At 36.0% G+C, this 13,760-nt stretch overlaps 1 protein-coding gene across 1 annotated transcript in view; it reads right to left on the bottom strand.

Annotated features, from left to right (window-relative positions):
• LOC128216171 (leucine-rich repeat serine/threonine-protein kinase 2-like) overlaps positions 1-13,760 on the bottom strand; it is a 58,819-nt gene that overhangs the window by 25,210 nt on the left and 19,849 nt on the right. The window contains 26 exon segments of the mRNA XM_052922748.1: positions 1,338-1,403; positions 1,686-1,786; positions 2,109-2,200; positions 3,033-3,124; positions 3,611-3,769; positions 4,007-4,135; positions 4,257-4,311; positions 4,512-4,608; positions 4,949-5,017; positions 5,251-5,377; positions 6,962-7,121; positions 7,377-7,519; positions 7,991-8,086; positions 8,793-8,903; positions 9,193-9,264; positions 9,472-9,583; positions 10,307-10,338; positions 10,340-10,431; positions 10,937-11,085; positions 11,267-11,409; positions 11,684-11,794; positions 11,915-12,093; positions 12,345-12,417; positions 12,544-12,632; positions 13,070-13,216; positions 13,432-13,572. Of these exon segments, the coding sequence (XP_052778708.1) occupies positions 1,338-1,403; positions 1,686-1,786; positions 2,109-2,200; positions 3,033-3,124; positions 3,611-3,769; positions 4,007-4,135; positions 4,257-4,311; positions 4,512-4,608; positions 4,949-5,017; positions 5,251-5,377; positions 6,962-7,121; positions 7,377-7,519; positions 7,991-8,086; positions 8,793-8,903; positions 9,193-9,264; positions 9,472-9,583; positions 10,307-10,338; positions 10,340-10,431; positions 10,937-11,085; positions 11,267-11,409; positions 11,684-11,794; positions 11,915-12,093; positions 12,345-12,417; positions 12,544-12,632; positions 13,070-13,216; positions 13,432-13,572 (2,837 nt within the window).

Raw genomic sequence — 13,760 nt, 5'->3', positions numbered from 1 at the left:
CTCCGAATGAGATATAGACTTTACCTTCCTCCAAATGAGATATAGACCTTACCTCCCTCCGAATGGGATATAGACTTTACCTTCCTCCAAATGAGATATAGACCTTACCTCCCTCCGAATGAGATATAGACCTTACCTCCCTCCGAATGAGATATAGACTTTACCTCCCTCCGAATGGGATATAGACCTTACCTCCCTCCGAATGGGATATAGACCTTACCTTCGTCCAGAGATATAGACCTTACCTCCCTCCGAATGGGATATAGACCTTACCTCCCTCCGAATGGGATATAGACCTTACCTTCCTCCAAATGAGATATAGACCTTACCTCCCTCCGAATGGGATATAGACCTTACCTTCCTCCAAATGAGATATAGACCTTCCCTCCCTCCGAATGGGATATAGACCTTACCTCCCTCCGAATGAGATATAGACTTTACCTTCCTCCAAATGAGATATAGACCTTACCTCCCTCCGAATGGGATATAGACTTTACCTTCCTCCAAATGAGATATAGACCTTACCTCCCTCCGAATGGGATATAGACCTTACCTTCCTCCGAATGGGATATAGACCTTACCTTCCTCCGAATGAGATATAGACCTTCCCTCCCTCCGAATGGGATATAGACCTTACCTCCCTCCGAATGAGATATAGACTTTACCTTCCTCCAAATGAGATATAGACCTTACCTCCCTCCGAATGGGATATAGACTTTACCTTCCTCCAAATGAGATATAGACCTTACCTCCCTCCGAATGGGATATAGACCTTACCTCCCTCCGAATGAGATATAGACTTTACCTCCCTCCGAATGAGATATAGACCTTACCTCCCTCCGAATGGGATATAGACCTTACCTCCCTCCAAATGAGATATAGACCTTACCTCCCTCCGAATGAGATATAGACTTTACCTTCCTCCAAATGAGATATAGACCTTACCTCCCTCCGAATGAGATATAGACCTTACCTCCCTCCGAATGAGATATAGACCTTACCTCCCTCCGAATGAGATATAGACCTTACCTTCCTCCAAATGAGATATAGACCTTACCTTCCTCCAAATGAGATATAGACCTTACCTCCCTCCGAATGGGATATAGACCTTACCTTCCTCCGAATGGGATATAGACCTTACCTTCCTCCGAATGGGATATAGACCTTACCTCCCTCTTAATGAGATATAGACTTTACCTCCCTCCAAATGAGATATTGACCTTACCTCCCTCCGAATGAGATATAGACTTTACCTCCCTCCAAATGAGATATAGACCTTACCTCCCTCCGAACGGGATATAGACCTTACCTCCCTCTTAATGAGATATAACCCTTACCTCCTTCCAAAATGAGTACACCCCTCTCCTCCAGACTAATTGCTTCTCAGATGAAAACATCTCTGACTGAAAAAAATAAACCTACATCTATATAATAATTATACGCACTCACACACTGCCAGGGTAGTTTTTTGTTGTTGTGCTTTGCTGTTGATTTGCTTTTAAAATATAATTATATTCGAAGTAAATGTGAAAACATATTTTTAAAATATGTTATATAATTTTTATACAATAAATCGAAATAATATAAAACAAAACTAATGTTGCATAGAGATATGGAATTTAGACCATGCTTGACAATAACACCATAAATAGTAATGCCGAATTCGACAAAAAAAAACTACGCACATGAAAATCTTCACTTGAAAAGATTGATATCATCCGTGCAATAAGTCTGAACACCAATCCAATTGGTGCGAAAGGCAATCTATATAATCGACAATACTTGTCTGAAATAGACATGCAAAAACACATCAGTCTCAAAAAACATAATTAGTATCTTTGCTTTTCAATTGTCTATTTTTCTATTTCGCAAACGTTATATCCATACTACCATTTCGTAAGATATTTTAAAATATTGACAATAATACAAATACTATAGAAATAAAGTAATATTCAGGTAGAATAATATATAGCCCAGGACACCGAAACACTCTGATAGTATTTTCCCTGTACGTAAATGACCCTTAACTAGTAGATAACGGTAAAAATGCAATAATTATATCATCCATGGAGTGGATCAGTTGCACATGCAGCCAAATCTGTTCTTACTATGGTTCGGAAGGGCTACTTTCGGACCCTCTATCGGAAGCCGACAAGGTATGAGCAACTCTTTGTCACTGTGAGGAAGTGCAATCTCAAACCTAAAAATGTTTTTAAAATATATATTTAAGCATATTATTGCATTTTTCTATTAACAGTTTCAATTAATACAACATAAGTATAAAGTAGACAAAAAGCAAGTAGCTAAGTCACACGTTCTGTACATCACTAGTATCGTCTTACCCTTATACAATAATTTCTAATACGGTCATCATGATATTGCCGGTAATAAAGTATTATGACCACCTTAGAATCACAGCCCCCGGTCATTAATATTCAGAAAAAGTGACATATTTTCTGAAATATTGGAATCCCCCCTTTACAAGATGACCCCCACAATCGTATCGTCATAATAGTGACCCCATCGATAATTATGATGATGTTGATGATGATGATGATCAACAACAACGACAACAACACCAAAGACCGCGACTATTACTGCTGCTGCCGTGAAATGCTACAGGGGAGTCATTTTTATATAGGTCGAAATTCTTCGTAAGGGTTAATTTTTCTTCGTGTAGAGGAGTCATAATATATATGACCGGGAAGTCGATACATTATGATTTTCTGAACAAAAATGACTGTTGGGTGTAATTATTTAATTTATGGGGATCTAAATACATCCTTACACCGGCTGGGACGTCTTAATGTTAAAATATTATTGATCAATAGGATTTGACTAAGCTACATCGTGTGTAACATATAACTACTATAAATGTCAGACTACTTCTTTCCTTAATATGACTGCGGTATGGAGAAGTGGCAAGACCTTCGCGTACACCGTTACACACGTGCAGGCATGTATATATGTCAGATAGACAGTATGTATTTCCAAATGAGGTAAAACGATCACTGTCACGAAGGCATCCTTACTTTTCAAGCAGCTTGATGTACTGTGGTATAAGCTTTGCTGGAAATTCCTTGATATCTTTGAACAGTACTTTTATCTCTTTCTTGCCAAGAATCTAAAAATGAAAACTGAATATGTTTTTCAATGAATTGTACAAGGCATAATAAACAAACATAACAACCGCATATTCACACACAATGCGGAAATATATAATCAAAATGCATAGTGGGACGTAATATTTCATTGAGAAATTGAGAAGAAGGCGTTAAGCTTATATAATGTCTCGCTTCAGGAAGCTATTTTGATAAATATCAGGTCTGCTTATGGTGTTTGTATTTGTGTATGCAGTGTTTATGTGTTTGTGTCACTAATTCATGGTCGCCTTGTGCCCTTAAACACGGTTTGTTTGTTTTAATGCTCGACTACTGGGCTTGTCCCTGTAGTTTTCATTGTATTATTATAACAAAAACCAGTAAAATTACAACGATACTTGATCGGTTAAACTAAAAAACACAGACGACATCTAATGAAAAGTATCACAACGACTATACACAACATGGTTCAGTATAACGGATAAAAACGACCGACACATGACACGAACCCCGTTTCCCGAAATGAAAGGGTTAATCTGCTTGACTGTGATGATTCTGGCCATGAGTTCACACAGCCAACCAGGGTCAATGAAGTAATAGTCCCTCAGCTGCAGGGTGGAGTCGTCGTAATGAAGAACCACACCGGCCTCATGCAAGAACCGAATGGCCTAGAAGTCAGACAAAAACATCAAACAAATTGAAATTTAAATTATATCTGGACAAGCATATATTGATAATTGTATATACGTGATTGTTTTGTGACGTTGTATGTGTCTCGTACGTCCAATAAGATAACGCTCAAAACAAGCTCAGAGTAAGGGAAAAATTACAATTCACAAACTGATAAACAGAAGTTTTCCATGACTATGTAAAAATAATAAATTGACACATAAATTCTAACATACTTGATCCAATTCATCTTCGTCCAAGTCAATGTCTTGTTCGTTAACCATCTTCAGAAGGTCTTTTTTGTCCAACACAGGATAAATGCATGTCGGCGACTTCGCTTTTGCTAATAGTACGTCCGCAAGGTGCTTGAAGTTTAAAAAAATGTTGATAGAAGGGGCATTTGTTTACAAAAAGGACATATATGAGACTGAACCCTCTACTTGGTAGGACTTTACGGAGAACAAATTTATTAAAACAGCGTGTTACCACATAGCTGGCTGGGATTTTCTCTCCCATCACACGACGTCCACGTATGTCGAGGCTGAAAAGATACAAGGCCGCTTTGAAACAGTGTTTGATTTTGACAGACAAAACATACAAATTTATCACCACTTATATCAAATCCTTTGCAATTATTAAAAGGAAGATGATCAATTTAAGTTTAAAACTGCCTATTATTTCGACACCTGACGCAGCCGATTTTTAAAAAGTACAATGAAAAGTCGCACATACAATACTCACTTATTTACAGTCTCCTTTATGTAGTTTCTAAGTTGTTCCATATTTTCATCATCAGACGATGCGTCGACATAAAATGCCTTCTTGATTGTTGGAAATCCTAGAAAAAGGCAAACATTATTGGTGTGCAGGGATTTATTTACAAAGGATATTTCAGCAATTCAAACATTGAACCTTCTGGAACTAGCTCAAAAGCCAAATACTGCGATACTGTATAATGACACATGGATCGAAGGCTCAAGCCATACAAAATATTCTCAAGAGATACACACGACAACAGCCATTGGTTCGGGCTACTGACTTGGAACAGCTAGCAGTAAAACCAGTTTACAAACGCTCAATATCATTCAAATCTCAACATTAAGTGATACAAAATAGAGATATATCATTTACAAAAGATATGGGACAGCACAATGGAACATGAGAACAACTAGCTGTACCTGGTTCTTGGTTGAATTCTATCAAAACATCTCTCACATCATTTAAGGTCGAGCCGTGTCGCGATTCATCTGAAAATAAAACGAAATGGCTGATGTTATTCTTCCAAAAAATTATCATAATAATCAGGTTCATTCGCATTTCAATACCTACATGTATAATATGGTGCACACAGAACAAACACTTATTTTTTTTTGAAAGATTTATAAGACACCTTTTAGAAAAGCATACCGTTTTATATGTCCATTAGATGTTGAAAATATTTAACTCATTCATCAAGACAAATGCGGAAAATACAAACTACCTGACAATTTATCCAAATGTGTTCCAATAACTATCACAGGGCATCCTGGAGCACGTGATCTGATACTGACCAACCACGATTTCAGCTTTTCTACTTCTGACACACCCTTCCTCAAGTCAAATACAACCTGAAATATTCACACATTTATTCCATATATTATGTTATTATAGAACAGCTAACTGTTTTCAAAAAAATCTTCGACAATTTCACGCTTGCTTAACGAAGACGTTTGTTAAAGTTAAAAACGTGATTAACGACGTCGTTGGTAACTTTAAAGGCGATTTGTTTATTATATGCTCATATATTTAAATAAAACATGCACTGCTGAACAGTTGCCATTTATTACACATACTGAAGATCACAAATATGCCCATAAAAGTTCAAGAGAAGTAAAGACGGGGAAGTCAACAGTGGTTATGTTAAACCATTGTTTACTTGAGTTGCCTACTAAGTATTTCCCTGATATACAAAAAAGGATGGCGACAACTAGCTATTGCTCGGTCTGGTGTTTGACGCGTTTTGTTTTAATTCGACTGATTTGTAACACTTTACGATGTATGTTATACACGTCATAACAAATACTACCAATGAAATAGCGTTACAATTTGTATTACCCGTACCAAATGAAATAAGTGAATACTAAATACGCTTTTAAGCGAGTGTAAGCCCATACTAAATAAGCTGTTAAGCGAGTGTAAACTCGTACCAAAGAAGCTGTTAAACGAGTGCAAACCCGTACCAAACAAACACAGTTAAGGGAATGTAAGCCCGTACCAAATAAGCTGTTAAGCGAGTGTAAACCCGTACCAAATTAGCTGTTGAACGAGTGTTATCCCGTACCAAAATAGCTGTTCAACGAGTGTAAGCCCGTATCAAATAAGCTGTTAAATGAATGTTATCCCGTACCAAATAAGCCGTTAAGCGAGTGTAAGCGAGTGTATGCTCGTATTTAATAAGCAATTAAGCTAATGTAAGCCCGTACCAAATAAACTTTTAATCGAATGTAAGCCCGTACCAAATAAGCTATTAAGCGAGTGTAATCCCAAACCAACAAGCTGTTAAGCGAGTGTAAACACGTACCAAACAAGCTGTTTAGCGAGTATAAGCTCGTACCAAAAAAGCTGATAAGCGAGTGTGAGCCCGTACAACATAAGCTGTTAAACGAATGTAATCCGTACCAAATAAGCTGTAAAGCGAGTGTAATCCCGTACTAAATAAGCTGTTATATGAGTGTAAACCCATACAAAAAAGGCAGTTAAACGAGTGTAAGCCCATACCAAATAAGCTGTTTAGCGAGTGTAAGCCCGTGCCAAATTACCTGTTAAACGAATGTTATCCCGTACCAAACAAACACAGTTAAGCGAGTGTAAGCCCATACTAGATAAACCGATAAACGAGTGTTATCCCGTACCAAACAAACACAGTTAAGCGAGTGTAAGCCCATACTTGATAAACCGATAAACGAGTGTTATCCCGTACCAAACAAACACAGTTAAGCGAGTGTAAGCCCATACTAGATAAACCGATAAACGAGTGTAATCCCGTACCAAATAAGCTGTTAAGCGAGTGTAAGCCCGTACAAAATAAATTACTTAACGAGTGTAATCATTTTGCAAATAAAGTGTTAAACACGTGTATTGCTGTACCAAATAAGCCGTTCAACTAGTGAAATCAGTACTAAATAAACTGTTTAACGAATGTTAGCCCGTACCAAATAAACAGCCCTGTTAGAGAGATAACAGCTATGTGTGCTGTAGAAATCCTCCTGTCCGGCAAAGTCCCAGGTGCTCAAAGTGTACTCTACTTTTCTTGCGCCTCCTTTAAACCAGACGCTATTATCCTCACTCTTCTTCCGATCCATTTTGAAGTAACTGACCAAAACATGATTAATAGTGAATATTTTAATTATAAGAACATGCTAAATATAAAAAACTCAATGTAGTTAAATCCGAGTTGGTAAGCGCTTTCAATGATCACTCCAAGAACAAATCATCGACATTCATTAAAATATGGTTGATTGCTAAAACATTATTGACAGTTATTTCAACAACTATCAAGCTTGTGATCAAATGTTGTGACATTTAGTATTTCGAGCGGAATTGATATTAATTATAAAAAGTACATACACCCAATCTTTTACCACAACACCAACAGTCGGTCTGTCTTCCCTTTCATTTGTCTTTATTTTCATCAATGTCTTGAGCAATGATGTCTTGCCCCTGCCGCCGTATCCAACGACCATCAACTTCATGCGGTAGTATCTTTGAGCCTGAACAAACAAAATACGACATTAAACGATTGTTTGTGTTTCAAACTTGATTTTTAATGTAAGATAATTAATCACTTGGCCCACATCTATATGGTCATCATTTTATCGTTCTCGTTATTCTCTTCTCATAACTTGAAGAAGCAATCTTACGCTTAAGAACAAGCTTGCTTTCTCTACTAGTGTACTTTCACACCTGTACATGCTGGTAAAAGGCTTGTATCATTATAAAAACGATGTGGAGCAAAACACATTTTCAAGGAACAGAATAGCGTCTGTCGGATCTTTTTTGATCACTTCGATTTTGACCCAGTTCAATGCTAAATCAAATATGATAAAGTAATGTGTATGTATTTCACAAATGCCATTGTATAGCTAAATAGCTTAATATTTGACAGGAAAGTCATGCCAAAGCATACTCGTTATGACTGATAGAGAGTAATTTATATAATAATAAATAATAATAAGTAGTACCTTTTTCAGTCTGTTATGTAGATAACTGATGATATCTTTCACTCTGCCACGTAGAACACTTTTGTTAATGTCAAGTTCAAGCTTTGTTATATTCAGCTGAAAGTATAATATGTTGATAATTACTACTATGATATTAACATGTTTGTTTACTCGCGTTAAACGTGAAAGGTTTTTTAAGAACTACAAGAAACAATTGAAACTACAGGTATAATTTGAGCTGTGGAAGGTTGAGTTGACAACTAAACTACTAGTAGAAGGACCATGCAGTCAATACCACGACTGCCCGAAGCAGATTTCGATCAGTCTTAAATAGTTGGCGTTTGCAGTTATTTATTAAATGTTGGGGGTACGTGTGAGGATGAGTACTCATAAAATAGTTTAAATCCCAGTGAACTCGTACTCCAGTGAACTCGGTTTTCACTGAACGTTCCAAGGCGGTAATTCCATCAATTATTGATAAAGCTATCCTGACGAGTGGGTTGTTGTGTCTGTTTGTTCGTTTTGTGTTTCTTGTTTAGTGTCTTTTGGGCCCTAGACATGCCTCTTAACAGGTTGTAAACTGTAGTATTGCTTGATTGGAATACTACTACAGCACATTTAATGACAATGCATTAGTAATAAAAAGATACTTCATCGTGCATGACTGATTCATTGTCTGAGTTGGTATGTCTTGATGTCACAATAAATCTGATTTTTTAACAGACAAGCACTGTCATTGCAGTCTTATGTCAAAGCTGATACTCTAACGTTACAATCGGGTTCCACGGAAGTTCTTTTAACACGTAGTTTGTCCATATATTACCTCGTAGAGCCGTGAGCATTTGCCCAGTTCGTCTGGTAATGACCGGATCCGCACGTTGTGGCTGATGTCCAGTGAGTTTAAACATGTACAATATCCTATTTCTTTTGGAATCTACAATGAAATGAAATGAAACGCTTTAACTGAAAATTTCGGTTCCTCCATTTATGGCTATTCCAATTTGTATTCAATGCAGCTATTTCGAAATTTACAATTAATTTTCTCTTATATTTACTAAATTCCAAAATACATCGGCGTAAAGCAACTTTCTTTACAATCGTATTTGTTACAAATTATTTCCTGCAAGCTTAATTTTATTAATAATTATGATATTTTGGATTTTACATATAAGTATATTTTTTCACAAAATGTTAACATTCCCTTGTAATTAATTAATACGCACTTCTGCAATGTCATTTTTAGCCAAGTGCAGCTTCTCCAGTTTCGACCAGACTTTCGCATCTTTCAAGTCGAGCTTAAAAGGAAACGGCACAAATATTGCTTTAACGTAGTTTTAACAGTACCAAGTTTATATTTATGCTATTGCCATTCACCTTTTTCATCAATATGCTGATATTGCACTTGAATAGCGAGACTCGTAACTTGCATTTGTATCAACTTACTGACCATAAACTATATATCACCTTACTTTTGAGGGTTCTTATTGGTCTATTTTCAATACCTTAGTTATGTTGTTTGAAGATGCAATAAAGTCTTTCATAGTTCGAGATTTCCACATCAACAGTGGAGGCAATCCATTCAAGTCATTTTCACAGATGTCTAGAACACGAAGGCTATAATGAAAAGAACAATTCTAGGTTGAAAAACTATTCGTATCGCATTATATGTACTAAGGATGTATCAAATAGGCTTCTATGCTATCTGTACGTGTAAATGCAATCAATCTTTGAGTGCCACATTAAACAGGTAAAACCAAGTTAAAACGCGTCGACAATATTAAAAACACACGTCAAGTTTGTGATTTGTGATAGTAAGGTATACCTAACGGCACAGTTAGAGATGAAGGACTGTTTATGTCCGCTTCAGCCTTATAAATACTTGAACAGGTTGCTAGCATACAAGTATGCGCAACCTCTCCAATATAGATACATTCACGTTTAAAATAATTCATTCTAATACATTCAAAAAATACAAGGAAAACATGACAGTAAAAATGATGCATCACAATAGTATTGTCAATAGATTAGTTTTAAATGGTTTATACATTTTTCTCATACGTGCAATGGAAATATGTTCGTTGTGCGAATGAGTATTTCACGTGTTCAATCATGCAAATCAAATTTTGAATCCTTTTGAAATAAAAACAGTGCAATACATTGCTCAAGATTTCGCAAATATTTTTGCTATTCGATCAAGATGCAAATTCAAAATCAAGCGAAATATTTATTCTTTTAAGTTTGCCAATGATAACATATTGACGTCGCGAAGTTTGAACCTTGGCCAAAAACATCGTGATAAAGGACCTGCGCGAGTAAAAAATAATCCATAATACATACTTTGGAAGCTCCAGAAGAAATCTTGGTATGTAAAATGGCGCTTTTTTCCGACAAGCGATTGTTACGAAGCTTCACTTTTGATAGCAGTTGAAGATCGGCAGCATCCGGTCCATCAAATAGTTGGGCTTCATAGGTAAGAAACACTTCCATGAATATATCTCCATATATAATATAATATAATATAATATAATAATATAAATATTTTTAACGCACATGCGTGCATTAGACCGTTCATAATCCTGTTTAACCCATAGAGAGCTGTGACTATATATTAAGTTTTCGGCGACGTTGCAAATGCGGCAACCCCAAAATTTAATGTAATTGATAATTGAATATGCGTGTAATGAGTTCGTTGTCTTTTGATGCTTTTTGTCTCTCGTTAAGTGCCTACTATGTCTTCCCTTTTGCTATATTTAAACAGGATCTCGGTTAAAATGTCTACTGGATTTCTTTTTCCTCTAGTTTCTAGTATACATATTGAGGTCAATGGAAACCAAGCAGCCCTTTTGAAAATAAACATACCTTATGAAGTAATATAATAAAACCACAAAAACACAGACATGTGAAAAAATATAATAACATCGATCTTTTGTTCTGAGAATCGACACAAAATATGAATCGTTTTCTCACTTAATCTGTTGAAAGACAGGTCGATCATTTCGATCCCTTTGCACGTTGACAAGAAAGTGTGTTCAATCCTCTCCACGTGGTTGTGAGCCAGGTCGAGAGTTCGAAGCGATGGTAGATTCAGGGTAGGCGGAAGTGTACACACTTTATTACTGCAATCAGAACAATACATAAAGGGAATGGCAAACAGTTATAGAGCATATGAAACTGATTGAAACTCCCCGTTCTTAACTATTTTAAAGTATACATATATAATTCGACAGATGCTACATTGTCTATTTCTGTATCGTTGACATCGTTTTCAAAATGACTTGATAAGTGTCATAACAGTACTTGTTTAGCAGTAGTTCTTCAAGCTTCGGAAAGGCTACTCCAAACGTGTCAGGTATCTTGTCCAACTCATTCCTGGACATATCAAGGTGACGCAAACTGTGGTTTGCTGGTGTGTCTTGGCCGAATTCACCAACACGGGTTATCTAAATAAAGTAATGTTTCATTTTGGCTACTTGTCCGCCACAACTACATTATGTTCTACTACTTTAAAACAAGGTATGTTGTATCCATTTATTATATTATTATTATTATCATTATTATTATTATCATTATTATTTTTATTATTATTATTATTATTATTATTATTATTTACTGAAAACGCGTCTATGTTTGATCTTCTAACTATTTAGTACGTCCTTGAGAAATTGAATTGAAACTACTTAATACATACATATAAATACACAAGTAATTTCATACTTTGTTTCTACTAAGTCTGACTTCTTTCAAAAACTTGCAGTGAAGCAAACACACTGGGAATTCTCCAATATCATTGGACGACAAATCAACCTTTGTGAGTTGAGGAAGATTCTAAAAATATAAAGAATCCGAAGGTTATTGTTATATTATAACGTTTTATCGAAAATAAACATTAATATGTTGATGAATAGATTTGTCATATATACTTATTTAGTGCAATGTGAAACAAACTTCGTAAATATCGTTTGGAATGCATCTGATTTTGTTGCTGTGAAGGTCCACTGTCTCTAGATTGGTGAGGTATTCCCTCAAATCCTCCGACACAAACGTTGACAAATCATCGATTGCGTTTTCAGATGCATCAAAATAAAACAGACGACACCATTCCAGATGAACATTCTCCTCGATATCTGAAACGTAACAACGTCCAAAAGGTAAAAACTATTGTAATGAAATGTCATCCATCTCAGAATACTCGCTGCTAATTGAATGTGTTTATGCTAATCAAACTGTTTTTTATTATGCGAACCGATATGTTGCTTTTTGTTATTTCAGCAGGCTTAAAATATGTTTTTGTTATGGATTTAAAATTCAAATAGTTCGAAGTGTAAAGCTTTTTCAATAGGGAGATAATGGTGAACGCCATGTCGCAATACCATACCTTGTCCTAACACCATACTCAAACATCGTGGAATTACAAAATGGTCCAAGTTAGACAAAACAGGTGCAGACATCTGAAACAAAATACATCAAGATGAAACTAAGAGTAAACTAGATGAAGAAATAGTTTGTTAATAGCTTTGTTTTTGTAAAAAGCCAATTGAGACATGAGATAAAGTTTTTCTTCGACAAATGCTAACCTTTCTTCGCAGTTGTACTGACGACGGGGATATCGAGCCGTCGTCACTGGATACACTCCCTGGTCTGGATGTCTTTCGTTTCCATTGTCCTTCATATACACGAGTACAGCTAGCTTACTTTCAAAGTGGCAGTGAGATGCATACTAATCATACATCATATCATGTGAATTATCAGTTCTATATAGTATATTTTCAATCATAACGACTTATGCTTTTTTACTATATTATCTTTTTTTAAATGAAATCACAACATGGAAAACAACTTCATTAACAAGTCTTATAAATACGTGACATCCCTTTCGACATAACGCTTTAAATGTAAAGCATTGAAAATTCTCGGCGTTATACAGCGAACTTTATTTAGCGTTATTTATAATTTAAATTTGAAAGAAGGTTATAAAAAATGTTACATTCGTGGTCAACTAGAACCAATGCTCGTTGTATTGATTTTAGAAAACTTCTTTTACAAACAAAAACCGTATACAAATGTATATACACTCGGTGTTTATTCAAAAATGCTAACTACCTGACATATTTATACGCTTGGCATTTGGGGACTGTTGCTGACGCGGGTCGTGCTTGTGGTAAGCGACGTCGGCGCCACTGATTGAGAACTCCTTCCACTCTTCTTCTTCCGTTGGAGACATATTAAACGCGGGTCCGTCAAACGGGTCTACGAATGCATGATTATATTTATAAAATCAATAGTTATGGACATTGCTATACATGTAGGTATTGTCTCTGGCAAATGATTCATTTCAACTTTCCGGACGGTTTTGGTGTTAGAATTCATGTAACCGACGACGACGAAGTCAAGGTTATAGAAACACCTTTATTTTTTGGATGAGCTAGAAATAATGCGCACTCATTATCGAAATGCTATCTTACCTGACTCCTCTCCTGGACTTGTTGTTAATATGGTCGGCAGTGCTGTCTGACCACTAGCTGTATGGGTCGTTGGGGAACCAAAACTGTTAGAACGGACAGCTATTTTCCGCGAACGGGAACCGGTTGAACAGGTGATGCTTACTAATAAAACAAATGTTACAAATTTCTATCGATTACAAGAACAATCCCACCTCTGTCAACAAAACATGTAACGATCACTTTTCAAGTTTTATTAATGGGATTTTAACTGAACTAATAAACTACAATAGAAAAATATAAGCGTTTTTTTCAAAGCGGTTTTTCACTGTATAATTGAAATATTTAGCTAT

The sequence above is a fragment of the Mya arenaria genome, chromosome 14, assembly GCF_026914265.1.
Source record: "Mya arenaria isolate MELC-2E11 chromosome 14, ASM2691426v1".
Taxonomy (NCBI): domain Eukaryota; kingdom Metazoa; phylum Mollusca; class Bivalvia; order Myida; family Myidae; genus Mya; species Mya arenaria.
Note: the sequence above shows the minus strand (reverse complement) of the source record. Positions and strands in the feature narration are given on the sequence as shown.